The sequence below is a fragment of the Eubalaena glacialis genome, chromosome 13 (genome assembly GCF_028564815.1).
Source record: "Eubalaena glacialis isolate mEubGla1 chromosome 13, mEubGla1.1.hap2.+ XY, whole genome shotgun sequence".
Lineage (NCBI taxonomy): Eukaryota > Metazoa > Chordata > Mammalia > Artiodactyla > Balaenidae > Eubalaena > Eubalaena glacialis.
In genome coordinates this window covers 59,089,775-59,107,642 of record NC_083728.1, presented here as the reverse complement: position 1 = coordinate 59,107,642, position 17,868 = coordinate 59,089,775, and the positions used below count along the sequence as shown (strand labels likewise).

The following is a 17,868-nucleotide window of genomic DNA, read 5'->3' as shown; positions in this document are numbered from 1 at the left end:
CGGTGGAGTGGCGCTCAGACATTACCCGGTTGTTGTGAGCAGACGGTGCCTTTCCCAGTAGACCGCCGGGGCCCCCACTTAGGAAACCGGTAGAGCTCGTGGCCTTCAGGTGTGCGTACCTGCAGGAACAGATCCCAGTGTAACTCTGGTTGTCTCGCTGACAGGTCCCGGTGACCCCGGCCGGGAGGCTTCCGAGCGCTCGGCAACATGGCTTCCCCGCCCCACCAGCAGCTGCTGCAGCACCACAGCACCGAGGTGAGTTGTGACTCCAGCGGAGACAGCAACAGCGTGAGGGTCAAAATCAACCCCAAGCAGCTGTCCTCCAACAGCCACCCGAAACACTGCAAGTACAGCATCTCCTCCAGCTGTAGCAGCTCCGGGGACTCAGGGGGTGTCCCCCGGAGAATGGGCGCCGGAGGCCGCCTGCGCAGGAAAAAGAAGCTGCCTCAGCTGTTCGAGAGGGCCTCCAGCCGGTGGTGGGACCCCAAATTCGACTCCATGAACCTGGAGGAGGCTTGCATGGAGCGCTGCTTCCCGCAGACCCAGCGCCGCTTCCGGTATGCGCTCTTCTACATTGGCTTCGCCTGCCTTCTCTGGAGCATCTATTTTGGGGTCCACATGAGATCCAAACTGACTGTCATGGTAGCCCCTGCTCTGTGCTTCCTCGTGGTGTGTGTGGGCTTTTTTCTGTTTACCTTCACCAAGCTGTACGCCCGGCATTACGTGTGGACCTCGCTGGTTCTCACCCTCCTGGTGTTCGCCCTGACCCTGGCTGCCCAGTTTCAGGTTTTGACGCCCCTCTCAGGACGAGTTGACAGCTTCAATCATACTCGGGCAGCCAGGCCCACAGACACTTGCTTATCTCAAGTGGGGAACTTTTCCATGTGCATTGAAGTGCTCTTTTTGCTCTACACCGTCATGCACTTACCTTTGTACTTGAGCTTGATTTTGGGAGTGGCCTATTCTGTTCTTTTTGAGACCTTTGGCTATCATTTCCAAGACAAAGCCTGCTTCCCCTCACCTGGAGCAGAGGGCCTGCACTGGGAGCTGCTGAGCCGAGCCCTGCTCCACGTCTGCATTCACGCCATTGGGATCCACCTGTTCATCATGTCCCAGGTGAGATCCAGGAGCACCTTCCTTAAGGTGGGCCAGTCAATTATGCATGGAAAGGATCTGGAAGTGGAAAAAGCCCTGAAAGAGAGGATGATTCATTCTGTGATGCCAAGAATCATAGCTGATGACTTGATGAAGCAGGGGGACGAGGAGAGCGAGAATTCTGTCAAAAGGCACGCCACCTCCAGCCCCAAGAACAGGAAGAAAAAGTCTTCCATACAGAAAGCCCCTATTGCCTTCCGCCCGTTTAAAATGCAGCAGATCGAAGAAGTCAGTATTTTATTCGCAGATATTGTGGGCTTCACCAAGATGAGTGCCAATAAGTCCGCCCATGCCCTGGTGGGGCTCCTCAATGATCTGTTTGGCCGCTTCGACCGGTTGTGCGAGGAGACCAAGTGTGAGAAAATCAGCACCCTGGGAGACTGCTACTATTGTGTGGCCGGATGTCCCGAGCCTCGGGCCGACCATGCCTACTGCTGCATCGAAATGGGCTTGGGCATGATAAGGGCTATCGAGCAGTTCTGCCAAGAGAAGAAAGAGATGGTGAACATGCGCGTCGGGGTTCACACGGGGACTGTCTTGTGCGGCATCTTGGGCATGAGGAGGTTTAAATTCGACGTGTGGTCCAATGACGTGAACTTGGCCAATCTCATGGAGCAGCTGGGAGTGGCTGGCAAGGTTCACATTTCCGAGGCCACCGCAAAATACCTAGATGACCGGTACGAAATGGAAGATGGGAAGGTTACTGAACGCCTCGGCCAGAACGTTGTTGCTGACCAGTTGAAAGGTATGTGCATTTCTTTGCTTCGTCATCTCCCTGCCCAATCCTGCTCATTTGTGTTGGAAAAACAAAACAGTCTCTTTCCACTGTCAGCATCTGGAGGCAGATCAGTTGTTCTCGGACACCTTGTCATGGGGGCATCTCAGGACCAGTGGGACTTTTCCCCCAGTGAGTGAGGTATCACAGATCTGTTCACACCCTGACAGTGCTGACATAGATGACACCTTTTTTTGAAGGAAGGAGAACTTTGACAATATGTATCCTGCCAGTCGGCTGTTAATGTTTCTGAGATCCTGGGGCAGGTCTGATGAGTGTAAGGGGATCGGAGCCCTTCAGTGGTCAAAACTTTGAAGCACCATAAGAAATTGCCTTTGTGATCCATTTGGTCGCCCTGAAGCCCCATTAAAACGTTTTTCTATGCCTTTTTCCAAAAAATGTGAAGAATAAAACTTTTCTCCTCTCTGGGCCTCACTTTGCTGGGATAAGGAAGTCGGCTCAGCCCCGCAAGACCCTTGAGAATTAGATGAAATTATGTACCCCTAAGTGCACACTGCCTTTTGCCTAGATCTCTTTTTAAAAAATGTTTGCATTTTCAGCTTTCATTTATTTAACAATGCTTTCTTATCATGGTATTTGTCTTACCTTATAGACTGCAGCATTTTAGAATATTGAACTTCTCAAACCACCAGGTGATTTGAAAGTTTAGACCCCCTCCCCCAACCCCTCAGATGTGTCCCTGTCTTAAGCTCCTTACTGCTATTCTTTATGTTTTCACTGAGCTGCTTCTTTTATTTTATTTTTCTTATTTTCACTTAGGGCAAAAATCTTTGAGGTCTGGGAAATGATGTATAAGTAAGTGGGATCAAAAGTAAGAATTCTAAATAACTAACATCCTCTCCCCTCCTTTTTAAAAATTGTCCTTATATTTTACTAAAGTCTTCTGGATTGAGGAGAACATCTATTTTGGAAGTATGTAGAGAAAATAACATTAATTTTTAAAAAGCCAACATTTGTAAAGCTGTATTGTGTTTTGTGGTGCCCCCACGTTGCATAATTACACAGTGAAAAGCCCCAGGGAATGGAATCCTCAGAAGGAGAAGTAACAGCTTAAATCAGAGACAGGAGAAGTAATAGTGTAAATCAGCGCTGGTAAGTGGTTGAGTTTGAGGGCCTGGGTAGATTGTCAGCCTTGACACAGTCCCGTGTGCTCAGTTGATATTTTCTTTCTCTGCTTGTGATCGGAGTTCCATGTCATTTACTTATCTGTTATCTGGCGAGGGTGCTTTATTCTTATTCTAATTTTTCTTTATTCTGTTAATTTTGCCAGCAGTTGAAGAATTTGTGGGTAGAGTAGAAATATATTTTCACCTCATAATTCTCTCTTCCTCGAGAGCTTGCAAGGCTACATTGATGAGGTCAGAAGCTACACTTTGTAGTTCGCTTAAGAGATTCTGCCGTGACAAGTGTCTTCCTCTGCAGGAGGGTGTCTCTTGCTCTGGAGTCTGGAGGTGCCAGTGGAGTGGGGTGCGGATGTAATCCCTGCTTGACATTTTGGCACCTTTGGGATCTGAGTGTCTCAGGCTCTGTCCTCAGGGGTTGTGGGACAGATTTCAAAGAATGGAGCAGCGCTGTACTACATTAGATTAAGTATGACAATGATAGCAGTTTTGCAAGTGGTGCTTTGAACAGTGTATAACTTGAATTTCAAAAATAAAAGCAGATGTAATCATTAAGTATGTCTGGAAATTGCCAGATCTTTGATTCTTTGGCAATACCCATTTTTGTTAATTTATGTGTAATTTTATTTTCAACTTACAGATCAAAGGTCTCAAAGACACTGACCAAAAAAAAAAGGAAAAGCCAGAATGAGTTTGTTGATTTTTAAGAAAAACTCACATAGTGTAAAGTTCGTAAATTAACTTTTTCTTTAAATTTGTGTACACTGTATAAGGAAAAGTTTTAGCACTGGATGGGAGATGGGGAAGGATAGAAGGCTTAGCTTAACCAGTGATTTTTTTGTATGATATTCTCTCCTTTAACAGTTTCCCTGAGACCATGATTTTTGCTTTATGCAGCATATTTTGAAAACCTCTGGACGGGACCCCAGTAATAGAGGATGTCTACACAACTTCCTGACCTTTTTTGAAACTGCACAGTTCAATTTTCCTGACATTGTACAAATCTGCTCAGTTGAGATGATAGCATAGTTTGCAGAAGACCCTTTTCATACAGAGGACTAAGGTTATATACATAAGATTCCTTTTAGCCCATCTTTGGGTTTGTGGCAGATATTTTTCTCTACGCAGTGTTGGCAGTTAGCTTTTCCTTTGTCCCATTTTCTGATGTTGGGGTTAAAAATAACCAGTAGAGGAGTCTGTAGAAATGAATATCCATTGAATAAAGTGGGGATTCCAGCACTAGCCTGGCAGTGTGAAAGGAAGCTGCCGCTCTGTAATTTGTCTGAACAGGCTTTGTGGGAAGTGGACTTTCATCATTTCTGCACATTCATTCACCCCGAGACCATCTTTGTTGTGCTCTCACGGCGCCTGGCCCCGTAGATGCGCAGGTGGAGTCGTGACGGTTTGTGACCTGGGGGAACTCGAGGATATAAACATCGTCGAGTCCAGAGATGGGAATGCAGTAGAGAGGTGCACGCACCTGGTGGGTCTTGAGGTCGAGCAGTGGCTTTCCAGGTGGATAAAAGAACGACATTCGGTGCAGTGGAGGAAGCGTGGGCAAAGGCTTGGAGTTACGTTTCTTGGTGGACTGGGCAGTTTAAGTAGTTCATCAGGACAAGGAAGACTGCGATTACCCGGGAAGGAGTTTGAATTCCATCCTGTAGGTAATGGGGAGCCACTGATGGGCTTTGAGCAGGAAGCTTAGGTGATCTGATTTGCAATTTGAGAAAGTTTACTCTTTCAGTTCTAGGGAATGTGGGTTGGTGATTAGTGAGCTGTTTCAGTAAATCCCAGGCAGAGGCAATAGTGGCCTGGACCAAGGTAACAACAGTGGTGGTGGAGATGAGGGGATAGGTGTGAGCAGTAGTAAGATCAGCTGGATTGGACTTATAGCCGTATTTAAACAGATGACAGGGGCAGGCGAGGGGCTTGATTCTTTGAACCGGAAATGGCTTTTCAAGTTTCTGGAATTGACGTGGGGACAGTTTGACATCAGGCATGGGTGAGAGGCCTTTGAAGTTTCTGTGGTGTGAATGGAAAATGCAGGATCAAGTTGTAGAATATGAAATAGGCCAGGAGCCCCTGGCTTGTCCATTCATTCATTCAACAGATAATTTATTTTGTTTTGGGCACATTTCTAGGTGCTGGGGATACAGCAGTGAACAAAACACCAAAATTTCTGCCCTCGTGGTGATTCTGTTCTAATAGGATGATCAGACAATAAACAAGTAAAAGATAAAGTTTGTGTGTGAAATTTAAAAGAGGGTGCCCAGTCACTTAGAGAGAAGGCTGAAAGAATTTTCAGCACAGGATTAGGATTTTGGAAATGATCCAGAAAGTGAGGGGCAATTATTATTAAAGATTAGGAAGAAATAGTCTGATTTGAGTGATGGGAAGAAGGGTCCTTTCACACTATTTGGGACATACCACCGGGCCCATGAGGGTACTGGCTGTTCCGTTCTGTCTTGGGCCACAAGCAAAAAGGTGAGGAGTGTTGTCTAGAACTGTTAGTTTTTCCTTTCATAGGTAGAGAGTCACAAAGAAAGTGAAACTGTCAGAAAATACGGTCATCTTTTCTCTTAAATACTAGGAAGATAAAACGAAGGTGCACAGTCATTCCAAATCGACACCAACACTCATGCATTTGTAGAAGGGAATGTCGGGGCTATTGCATTGTTAGGTGCAGAAACAAAACAAGACTTTCCCCCCAAACCGAGCTTTTAGCTCGGGGAAAGATCTGTTGATGTGCATTGGTAGAGATGGTTACCCACTGGCCACCTCAGTGACCGAGCCCTTCACCATGTGCTGATGGGTGGCACTTGGAAGAGTCACTGTCTAGCCCCTGTCTGGGGCCACTCCTCAAACTGACAGTGGACAGACGCACTTGGCGCTTCAGCTTTTACCAGCAGCTGTCCCAAACTGGATGTCTGGGCTCCCTGGTTCCCTGCCAGCTACAGCTAGGAGCCCTGGCTACACACTAGTTTGGGGTGCAGTTTGCTTGCTCAAATGCACCCCTGGCTTCAACCGGTAGCTTGGATAGTTTGTAACCCTTGCCACGGTAGTGCTCGCTCACAGCTGACCGCTTGGTGTCCGCTCTTAAGTCATGTTGAAGAGAAACTCCCTGCTCACCTACGTCCTTGCGCGGACTCTCTTGTGCACGTCGAAACAGCCTCTCGAGTAGCAAGGGGCAGAGATAAGATGAAGCAGAAAATTTGGCTTGACATCTGGGATCAGAGACGACAAACAGCTGTGGAGTCGGTGCTCAGGCAGCCCCCGATGACCGTTTATTCAGGCTCCTTCAGACCAAATTATGTGGCTTCCAGAGGAGCACACAGCTGTTAATTCTTTTTTTTAAAATATTTATTTATTTATTTATTTATGGATGGATGGCTGTGCGCGGGCTTTCTCTTAGTTGCGGTGAGCGGGGGCTACTCTTCGTTGCGGTGCGCGCTTCTCGTTGTGGTGGCTTCTCTTGTTGTGGAGCACGGGCTCCAGGTGCGCGGGCTTCAGTAGTTGTGGCTCAGGGGCTCTAGAGCGCAGGCTCAGTAGTGTGGTGCATGGGCTTAGTGCGCCCGTGCTCCGCGGCAAGTGGGATCTTCCCGGACCTGGGCTCGAACCCGTGTCGCCTGCATTGGCAGGCGGATTCTTAACCACTGCGCCACCAGGGAGGTACCCCCCCCCCCCCCAGCTGTTAATTCTGAGGACCAGCTTTTGAGTAGAATTAGCCTTTGGCAAAGAAAGTTAAGGGTATGGTTCGCTGAATTTCAGGTGGAATGAAGGGAGGAGGGTAATCTTTTCAGGTAGAATAACTAAGAAGGAAAAATTAAAAAGAAGCAAATAGAATAAGTAAAGAAATTTCGGTGTTCTCATCTACTAGCCAGCCTTCAAATAATAATTGTGTTTCTACCTACTGGTCAGTGTCGCCGATGTACTTTGCTGTGGAATAATAATCTTGAAAAGAAGAACACAGTGAATTTTCTGTCGTGTGTGCACATGTGCTTAAATTTTCGTCTCTCTGTTGATTGGTGACTTAATTGGTATTTCTGTTTGGATTTCGATATTGTGAGAATATAGTCATTCCACATACACACATAATAAATATTTACCATGTTAGCCATTTTTAAGCCTGTCAGCTGGATTTTCTTAACTGCTTTGGCCTTCAGTCTGTTGCATTATGTTGAAGAATGTGTGGAAAATCTGGCTCTCAGAGATATATAATTGGAAAGTGGAGGAGCATTTTGATAGCTGTTTTAGACAGTTGTGGATGTTTTTCTTTGATACTGTACCAACATCCAAGAAGTGGTAGTTTCTTAAGGGTTAGTTGCAATATGGAATCTGAAATCCTACTAATCAGTTTTTTCGTCTGCTATCAAAACCCTGTTGGATTTTTAAACGAACCTTTCCCCGGGTGTGATTTTCTAACGTCATGCATTGGTCATTTGGAAAATTATGGTTTCTTGAGTTATGCAGATCTTCCAAATGTTGACATAAGCGAAGTCTTTAAATATAGGGACGATGTCAGCTTCACAGTGGCAGATAAAAGCTTTCCAAAATTCTGGTTTTTACTTGAAAGTTTGAGTTTCATCCTTGGCAACAAATACTCTCAGTTGTTTTCCTTGACGCGACAGACTCATTTCATTCATTTTTCAGGAACAGTCTGCCAGATACTCAAGTCTGAGTGACCATAGTCTGTCTGTGGGTCAAGTATAAACGATGTTCCATCAAAAAAGCAGCTAGTTCAGCTTGCAACCCAAACAGGTGTGCAGATGCTTTTGGTGACAACCGATCACGTCAGTGCTCTGGGCGGTGCTGTTCCCATGTCATCCCACAGAACATTAAAGAGACACGCACTCAAGATTTAACACAATTATTCGATTTTACTGCTTCATCAGAGGACATTCTTAAGTGCAAATGACCGGTTTTTCCTTCTGCAAGTGTGTGGTGGGACAGAGCTCACTGATGACTGGCACAGTTTAGTGCCACCACCCAGTTTAGTCAGGTACCAGCAGTCTTAACCACTTTTGCTTTTGTACCATCAAGGCCAGTGTCAACACTGAGAAAGGCAAATAATGTTTTAGTGTTATTATGAAAATAGTTTTGATCTCACAGATGCCCTGTAGAAGTCTTAGGGACCCATGGGGGTCTGCACACCGCACTTTCAGAACTGCTTCCCTAAATGGTAAGATAGGAAGAGTGAGGGTTTTGTACCTACTCCCCAAACACACATTCTCATGTAGATGGGACAGTTCACACTGGAATTAGGATAGACGTGTGACATTTATTGTGGAAGTAGCAAGTGACTTCAGTTCATACATTTCCTTTTTCTCAAAAAAATCCTTAGTGATTCTGCCAGATCTCTGCTGCTGGTGTTGAGGGGTCAGGATGAAGACTGTCAACTTTGTTTTTTGATTTATTTTTGCAGGGCTCCCCCTTTGGCAGAATAGTATAGCGGTCCTGTGCGTGGGTTTTGGTTTCCCATACATTTGGATTCATTTCTCATTTCTGAACTGTGGAAACTTGGGCAAGCTAGGAATGATAACGCCTCCGTCAGAGGCCAATTGGGAGACTCAAACGAGATGATTATTCAAGTAAAGCACTTATTAGCATAGTGACTTGATTGCAACCGGAGTTAAATAAATAATAACCAACTCTTCTGCCTGGGGAGTCACGTTTTGTACTGCGCTCAAGGGTGTTCTTTTTTCCGGCACTCTGTTTGGTGCACATCTTGCATAACTGGGTACTGAAACCCAGAACACACCAGGGACTGTGATTGTGTCAGTTTCTCGAATGAAAAAGGGCAAGTGTCCAAAATACAGAACACCAATAACTTGCCCTAGTTAAACTGTAGCTGCCAGGTTTGGCAGCTTCTTTACTGAAAAACTCTAGGGAGTTCAGGCAGTATTGTTCTTGGGCTGCTTCTGGTCCCCAGAGCTTAGAGGTACTTAAGATGATGTGACCCTTGATAGTTGAGAAATTATGGGAAAATCTTTTAGCTTTGGGACTCTGGAGATATTGGACGAGGTTTACACCAGAGTAGTTAGTTATTCAGCTCTACTGTATTCTGCTGTAAACTCATTTATTTATTAAGTAAGTATCAAGTGAGTTTCTACTATTTGTGAGGCCTGGACTAGGTTCTGGAGATAGAGCTCCGTGCCCTCTTAGACCCTACAGCCTAGAAGGGAAAGTAGACGTTAATCAAATAATCCCCTAAACAAATATGCTGTATACAAAAAGGGCTGGAGATAGGGAGACTTATCATCTCCATTTTATAGGTGAGGGAACTGAAGCACAGAGAGGTTAAGTAACTTGCAATGGTCACACAGCTAGAAGAAGCTACTAAGTGGTGGAGCCAGTATTTAATCCCAAAGGACTGTATTAGAAAACATTGGTCCCCACTTCGTAGAATTGTTTTAAGGATTAAAAGAGGAAATAATATTAAGTACTTAGAAAAGTACTCGGCACATAGTAACTCTCCGTAGAGATTAGATTCACTAACTAGCGTTACTGAAAGTGGGGACAGTTTTCTTAGCAGCAGCAACAACAGAAAAAAAACTATACTTTTCTTCGTTCATCTCTTTCCTGTTCAGTGTTTTTAGGCACGTTGTTATCTCAGCCATTGTGAAATCTTAGGATCTTGGGGACTGTGTATGTTGAGAAGTTTGTGTTCTATTTGCTTGATTCTTTCCCGTTATCCACCAGTTTTCAGGCTGAGTTGCTTTCTTAACATCTTGTGAAGGTGACCAGTGGCTTTTTTTCAAGAATCAATGTAAACTCTTGGATTTTAGCTTCTTTGGTGTATTTCACTCCATTACAGATATCATTTTTTCTTTTTTTTGATGCTCAGATTGTGCTATCTTGGGCCCTGAGAACCCTTTCCAGTTGGCCCCTGAATCCTTTTCATACAAACTGGCAGTGTTTGTACTCATCGAGTAACATTTTTATGGAGTAGAGAAATTATAGGCATTAAAATCTCATTAATTCTGTTTGTCTGGTATGTTTGTTTAGCGAGACTGAGGTAAGGTTTACCCTCTTCTTTTTTGAAAAGAAAATTAACAGTATATGCATGTTTATATGAAGAAAGAGCACTGCTGAACAAATGGTTTGTGCTTTTTCAAGCTCGTCAGAAGCTTTAATTTACATTCTTACAATTGACAATTATAGAGCAATGCAGCATATCTGTCTCCAGTATCTTCCCACTAATGCCTGTTGAGGGACAGGTGCCTGTGAATGTTGGTAAATAAGGATAAAGAACAATAAAATGAAAGAAACCCTAGACCAAAATGTAGATCACTTGTTTGCAGACTGAAGTGTGCGCCCAGCCCGTCGAGCCCCATCCCCCAGGGCAGCTGTGAAGGGTTCCAGGAGGCCCAGCTTCAGGAATCCCCTTCACAGGAACCTTGTTCTGAATAGTGATTCCTGGAATGACTGCCCCGCCACTCTCCTTTCTGTCTTGTATAATGTGCATTTGACTTATTTTGTTTCTGATCTGTCTCCACCCCACTGGAATGTGTCTTGAGAGCAGGAATGTTTGCACATTTTATTTACTGCTGTGTTCCTAGTGCCAGAAACATAGCTGGCATATAGCAGATGCTCAATATTTGTGACATGAATGAATGAATGAAGAATAACCACAGCCCAGACATTTACATGGAACAAACCAGAAGGGAGAGGGAAGGCAACAACTGGTTTTCCAGGAATAGTTGAGTGGTTAATTAAATAGAGGCTACCGGTAGGATCATTAAAGAACTTAGGGAAGGAGAGGGGACAGTGCCCGGGAGTGTGAAATGGGCCCATGGGTGTGGGAGAGTGGGCAGTCCCGGGCTCCCGGGTCCTGCGGGGAAGGCCGCCGGGCAGGAACTCAGAGGATTGAAAACCCAAGTGTTTATTTAGGGTTCAGGAAATATGGGGTTGAATGGCTTAGTTTAGGCAATCATTTTTAAGCTTTTTAAAACAGAGATTTCAAGAAGTATATTTATCTTTAATAATACTGTAGCTCCTTACAATTCCTATTTGATTATAATTTATGCACATGGAAAGCCAGCATACCCTTTTTTCGGCAAAGCTCCAGCATAATCTTTGTGCATGATTTCCAGGATTTTTATGTAATGCTATTAAATTCTGTTCATTTTTTTTTTCCTCCCAAAGAAAAATATGCTACTGAAAGCAGCTTTTGGATCATTTATATTTGTGTTTGAATTGTATGGGAAATATTAACTTTGTTTTTTTACCACGTAGTTTGTAGAGAGGAAGAAAACCCACATGCAGGTGATTTATATTCTTGTTTATGGATATCAACATACAATATCCCATTAAGACTTTGACATTTTAAGTGGAAGAGACTATTGCGCATTGATTTAGTTCTGCCCTATTAAGTGTTAACGTCTCAAGTGTGGATTATACTGCATTCTGTAACTTCATAAACGAGTTCTTTTCCCCATAGAGAAATGCTTCTTGTGGTCATTAATGTTAATTTTTGTTTTGTGAATGAGCTGTCTAAAACCAGGGAAGGGTGATGTTCTGAAAGAAAAGTACTTTTATAGAATTATTGTTTGAAAAAATAAATTTGTTCAGTAGATTAGCTTTTCATCTTAAGATGTTTTCTCCACTAACTAGTTAAACACTTTCGGGAAAATAATTTAATCTCTCTGTCTCAGTTTCTTCCTGTTTTTAAAACGTAAAGTTTGAACTAGATGCGCTTTAAATCCCCCACCCTTCTCTAAGAATAGCTGAGCTTCTGTGACTGGAACATAGTACGCGTTCGTCATATGAAAAACTGGTTTCTTCTTCATTCATTTGTTTAAACTGTGAACCCTTACTTAGATAAATTTAGCATATGGAAACTCAGATTTACCTAACCGCTAAATTGCAGGGCATGGTGAAATTCTTAATGTTCTAAAGGATTCTTTACTTCCTTTAAATATAAGTAAATAAGATTGAGTTATAGGAGTATAATTTACACATTTTTAAAATCACATTTGTTATATAAAGCCAGGGTATCATTAGAGGAACCCCATTTTATTTTGAAAGTTTGAGAACTACTTTTGAAATGGCTTGGAGAAAATGTGAAGTGATTAAATTTAAAAAATGTGCTTCAGTTTCTGTTTGAACATTACTTTGGAGAGAGATTGGAAGGTTAGTTGCCAGTAAGATGAATTTCACTTGTGTTGGCAAGTTTTTCACTGGCAGGACAGAGCAAATACTGGATTAATAATGCTCTTACCGATTATTCCGTTAATAAAAGACTCACTTGCTCCTGATGGTGAGTTCCTGGATCTGCTGACTGTATAGTTAGTATGCCAGGGTCCTATGTATTTACTGTGTAGTTAGTGTGACTTTAGTAGCCCCCAAATTAATACACCTGGAAAGTGTCTAGCTTAGGCCTCTTAATTAGAAATTAGAGGTCACCAAATGATAAAAGGAAACCCTTGGATTTAATTATAAAGGATTTATAAAAGAAATTGAATGGTTTTCTTATCCTTTCTTACAAATAGCGAAGCATAGCAAAGCAGCTCATGGAAAGTAATATAACGTTTTCTGTGATTTGCATGGCTGGTGAAACAAAGTGAAAAGGAAAAACACTCTACTTTGTTCTGAAAGACAGTGTTGACTCTGGGTACATATGTCATCTGACCTGAGAGAGAATTTCACCTCAACAAAGGCCCAACTTGTGAAACTGTAGCTTCCCTTAGAGAAACTGTTATTCACAGCCCGTTGGAGTCATATGTTTTCTACCAGCTAAGGCGACTGACTCAGTGTGTCAGTAATTGCAGGAGGTTAAAAACTTTTGGAACACCATGCAAACAAAACATTTCAAAGGATTTTTCTGGTCTCTAACACACATTTCATAGTGACTTTCTCAGCTGGAATAACTTAATTAACTCTGTGTTCTTTCTGGCTCCTGAAAGAAATTGTGATTTATGAACACTTTCAGAGCTGATGATTCTAAGATAACAACTTTGTCCCTCTGCCATTTGAAGTTCAAATGCAAATGTTTGCTTTCATAGCTCTAGTCATGATGTTACTTTATTTAGTAGCTATTAAATTTCCAATTCCATATACTCCCCTGGAGGTGTTCCAGTTTGCACTAAGGTTTCTGTTTCTTTCAACAACATTGCTTATGGTGTGTGGAACTTTCCTGAACAAGGAATATGAACAAGGTTCTTAGAGTGGCTGATTTTAAGCTTTTCTTTTTTAAATAACAGCTCTTTTTTGACATATAATTCACATACTGTACCATTTATTAAAGTATGCAATTCAGTGATTTTTAGTATATTCACAGATGTGTGCACGTCACCGTAATCAATCTTAGAACATTTTTATCACCCCCAAATGAACCTCTGTACCCATTAGCACTCACTTCCCATTTCCACCTAAACCTCCCAGCCCCTGGCAACCACTAATCTACTTTCTGCCTCTGTGGATTTGCCTATTCTGGATGTTTCATACACATGAAATCATGCAATATGCAGCCTTTTGTGTCTGATTTCTTTCACTGAGCATATTGTTTTCAAGGTTACCTGTGTTGTAGCCTGTATCAGTACTTCATCCCTTTATTTGGTTGCATAATATTCCATTGTATGGATAGATCACATTTTGTTTATCCATTCATCAGTTGATGGAAAAGTGATTCTTTTTTCGAAATCAACAGTCAAACTGTTTGAAAATAAATTGAAGTGATAAAAATATCTTTTATTATTTAATAATATAACTTGACTAAAATATGGCTATTTCATTTTCACTAGTGTTTAGAAGTTTTCTTGAGAGACATGATTAAATGAGATTTAATACTGAATTGTAGTTTCACATAATCAGTTTAGTTTTTTTTTAACAGCTGTTCTCTTTTCTAAGCTTGATCCATGTTGATTAAATATTAAATTCTCTGATCCCCTTCCTTTGTCCCAGCCAGTTCCCAAATAGACAGCTTTGGGAGTAGCATGTGGTTGACTTTGAAACCAGCCTCATTTGATATGTTGTTAGATATAAATATCAAATATAGTATTAATAAGTCTTTCTGGATTTGTCAAGTTTTCTGAAGAGCTCAGGATTTTCCCCTTTAGTCAATCAGACGTTTTCCTGGTTAAGCAGTTTAAACATTTGGTTTTGTGTTTCTGAAATGTATAAAACACTTTTTACCTTCATAAAAATGAAATATGCCAAATAAAATTTAATTTTCTTGTTGACTCAATTATTTTTATTGCTTGTTATTTGGCTTTTATTGATATAGCAATTTGACTATAAAAATAGGACTTTTTGCTTTATTTTAAATAAACCAAGATTATTGTTTTTCCAGTTCTTATGTTTTTAAATACTTTTTCTGCTTGCTGTCTTGCTGTCAGCTTATGTAGCTATCAGTGTATGCTTTCCTATAACAGGTTTGCTCCTGGTTTTCACTTTACTCCATAAAAAAACCCCCAAATAACCAAGCTCATTAACCTTGCAGATATAGTTTCATTAAAGAGACGAAGAGTTCCGTCTTTGTGCAAGTTTTTGGTTGTCAGCTATATTCTGAATAAGTTGCTAGGTACTGAGTTCAGATGAGTAAGATGTTATGACAGTTATTTTTAGTATATTTTTAAGGGGGAGGAGAAAGGGAAATTTGAATCAAATCTGTGTCTTAGTAAATGTAGCATGTTTTCCACAAGACTGAAGTAGGTTTCTTTTGAGTGTGTGGAGATAGAAAATGGGAATTATAGATTCTATAACTAATGATGAATTAATTAGAATTCATTAACAGTTCATTCCATAACTCGTTGTATTATAAAGCTAAAACGTGAATGTTAAATTTGGGAAGTACTGATTGTTGTTGAAATTTACCAGAATTTTGGGAAAGTACTTTGCAGACTTTCCCAAGAACGATCTGGTAAGAATAGCTGATTGTATAGGAAGTGTGTGTGTTGGGCATCCTCTAATACACTGCCAAGGAAGGAGAGGCCTTGTTTCTTCCTCTTTGGTTTAAGCTGAAGGTGTGCATGGGTTTGCAGCCCCCAAATTTAGTCGTCCAGCCTTTAGTATGGTGCTAGTCTGTGGTTGCTGTTTGTTTTAGGAAGGTCTGTTCTTCCTGAAGGGCCTGGCCAGGTGCCAGGCGCCCAGTGCAGGCCCAGGCGACTCCGAAGTTACCTGATCTGTGCTCACTCCTCACGCTGCAGGTTGCATTCCTGTGTCTGCCAAGCCTATGGAGGCTTCGGCCTTCTGGTTTAGTAAGGCTGTTCTCTGAGGTTAAAAATTAAGGTAGATTTAATTCTTAAGAGGATGGGTTGTCAATGTCTTAATTGTCCAGGTAGTCAACATGTTAATAAACGCCATGTGTGCATCAGTTTTCTCTTTAGGAAAGCGTGTCGCCTAACCTGAGGGGTTCTGGTTCTGATCAAATGGGATGGGGCACGTAAGAGCGCCTGGTGCGTGGTAGGTGTTTAGCAGATGTTGGTTTTCACCCTGCCTCTCCCCCCAACCTGTTTCATAAGTGTTGAAACCCATGCAATGGATGGTACCCTCCCTCCCCAGCAGCTGTGAGGAAGCGGGGGTGGGGGGGCACAGCGGGAGTGGGAGCTCTAGTGTCAGACCCCCACCACCGAGAGTCAAGGAGGGAGTCAGATGCAGGCTTCCCTCCTATCCAGACAACTCACCTTTCGTCTTTGGTGCTCACCTGCCCTTTGCATGTGCTTCTCCCCCTGCCGTGAGCTCCAGGCACAGCGGGATCAGGATGGGGATTGCGGTAAGGGAGACTGTAAAACCAGATACATGAGAAGCTGGACACAGTGTTTCACAGCAATGGGGCTGCACAGAAAAATAGAGCAGGGTGAGGACGTAGTCACTGCTATTCGTGATTTTGTGTCTGGTGGGCGGAAGGTGCATTCATCTCTCTGAAGAGATGTTAATAAATGTTATGGCTGATTTAAGACTGTGAACGCAGCACTTGAATTCCCGCTTCCCCCCTTTTACAGATAAAGAAAAATGTATTTTCATGTGTCAGGTGCTCAGTTCATACTTCTCCACGGGGCATCCTGAGCTGCTCGCCCAGCGTCTGGGATCAGGGGTAGACATTTCTTAATGATAGTCTTTGTAAGACTGTCATGAAAAATCCTTGGGTAGGGGCTTAGGATTGATCTGAACCTGACTGGCTCCCAGTCTAAACTACAGGCCTGGTGATGCTGCCCTAATTGCTTTTATAAACTGACGCTTGGCTTCTCGTACCACATGGAGAACTTTTTAAGGGCTCTGTTCTGCCACCCACCTCTTTGCTATAATCCGACACTTTCCTGATGTTCTGTTCACTTTTTAAAAAATTGACATGAAATTCACATTACATAAAATTAACCATTTTAAAGTTACCAATTCATTGGCATTTAGTACATTCACAGTGTTGTACAACCTCTAATTCCAGCACATTTTCATGGCCCCAGATGAAAACTCCATATCCTTTAAGCAGTCTCTCCCCATTCCTCCCTCTTCCCAGCACCTGACAATCACTAATCTACTTTCCGTCTCCATGCATTTGCCTACGCTGGATATTTCGTGTGAATGGATCATATGGGACCTTTTGTGTCTGGCTTCTTTCACTTAGCATAATATTTTCAAGGTTCATCCGTGTTGTAGCATGTATTGGAACTTCATTTCTTTTTATGGCTGAATAATACTTCATTGTATGGATGGACCACATTTTGTTTATCCATTCATCTGCTCATGGATATTTAAGCTATTTCTACCTTTTGACTATTGTGAATAGTGCTGTTGTGAACCTTCTTTTTTTTTTTTTTTTTTTGAGTACATGTTTTCAGTTCTTTTGGGTATATGCCTAGGAGTGGAATTGCTGGGTCATAGAGTAACTCTGTGTTTAACTTTTGGACAAACCTCTGCCACTTTTTAAAATGAGAAACTTGTAAGAAGGACCCTGTTATTAGTCACATCTGGCAATCAGATGTTTCAGCAAATGTCCTCTCAGTTGAGAGCCAAGCTGATAATAGGTAGCTATGAATGATGTATCCTGATTGAAATAATGACTTTGTTCCCTGTAAGTTGGAGTGGTATTGCGATTAGGAAGAGAACTATCATGTAGATGTAACATGTTTAGAGACCTTTTCTTTTTGATAAACATATGGGTTTTGGCTGTCCCCTCTGGGCTGGCATTGGATTTGGCAACTTTGGAATTGTATGTTAGATAAACAGTTGTTATCTAGGGCAAGCTTTAAAAAAGTGCTATTTAAATATTGACCAAAAAAAAAAAAAAAAGCCCCGAACAGCTCTAGGAACTTTCTTGTTCAAATGAATCCAAACTGTCTAAATACAGTGTGGTAAAATTAGGCTTCCCCTCTGGTTTCCGTGGGGCGAGTGAGCCGGGGGCCTCCCGTGCCGTCCGGACACTCTCCACTTGTTAACTGTCCTTCGAGCATGGGGATGTGGGATACTACCCACGGCTAGCAGTGTTCCCACAGTGCGACCTTAATGTAGAACGTTCTTCTAAAACAACGTTGGCTACCGAAAGCGCTCAGCTCCCAAACAAGGTCATTGGTTCATAGTTCATTTTTATTTGTTTTTATGTAGTTAAAACAAGAAAGAGTATGTGAACATGTCAGCGATATTAAGTGTCAGTACTGTTCAGGGTAGAAGAGGAGAAAAGTGGGTTTCTAATCAGAAAACCACTCTTCCTCCTTTGGGGCAAAGGAAGAGGCAGGGTCCCTCTGTGGCCACGAAGGTGATGGTGGAGGCCGTGTGCTGAGAAGGTAGGGTGGGTGGGATGCTCCAGTGCCACCTCAGCCCCCACTCTGGGGAGTGGTGTCCCCCCCCACCCAAGGTGTGTTT

General features: G+C 42.6%; 1 protein-coding gene across 1 annotated transcript in view; it reads left to right on the top strand.

Annotated features, from left to right (window-relative positions):
- The window catches only part of ADCY9 (adenylate cyclase 9), a 122,958-nt gene that overhangs the window by 252 nt on the left and 104,838 nt on the right, over positions 1 to 17,868 (top strand). The window contains exon 2 of the mRNA XM_061208907.1: positions 165 to 1,900. Coding sequence (XP_061064890.1) covers positions 208 to 1,900 — 1,693 coding nt within the window. The 5' untranslated portion in view covers positions 165 to 207. The remainder of the gene's footprint in view (positions 1 to 164; positions 1,901 to 17,868) is intronic.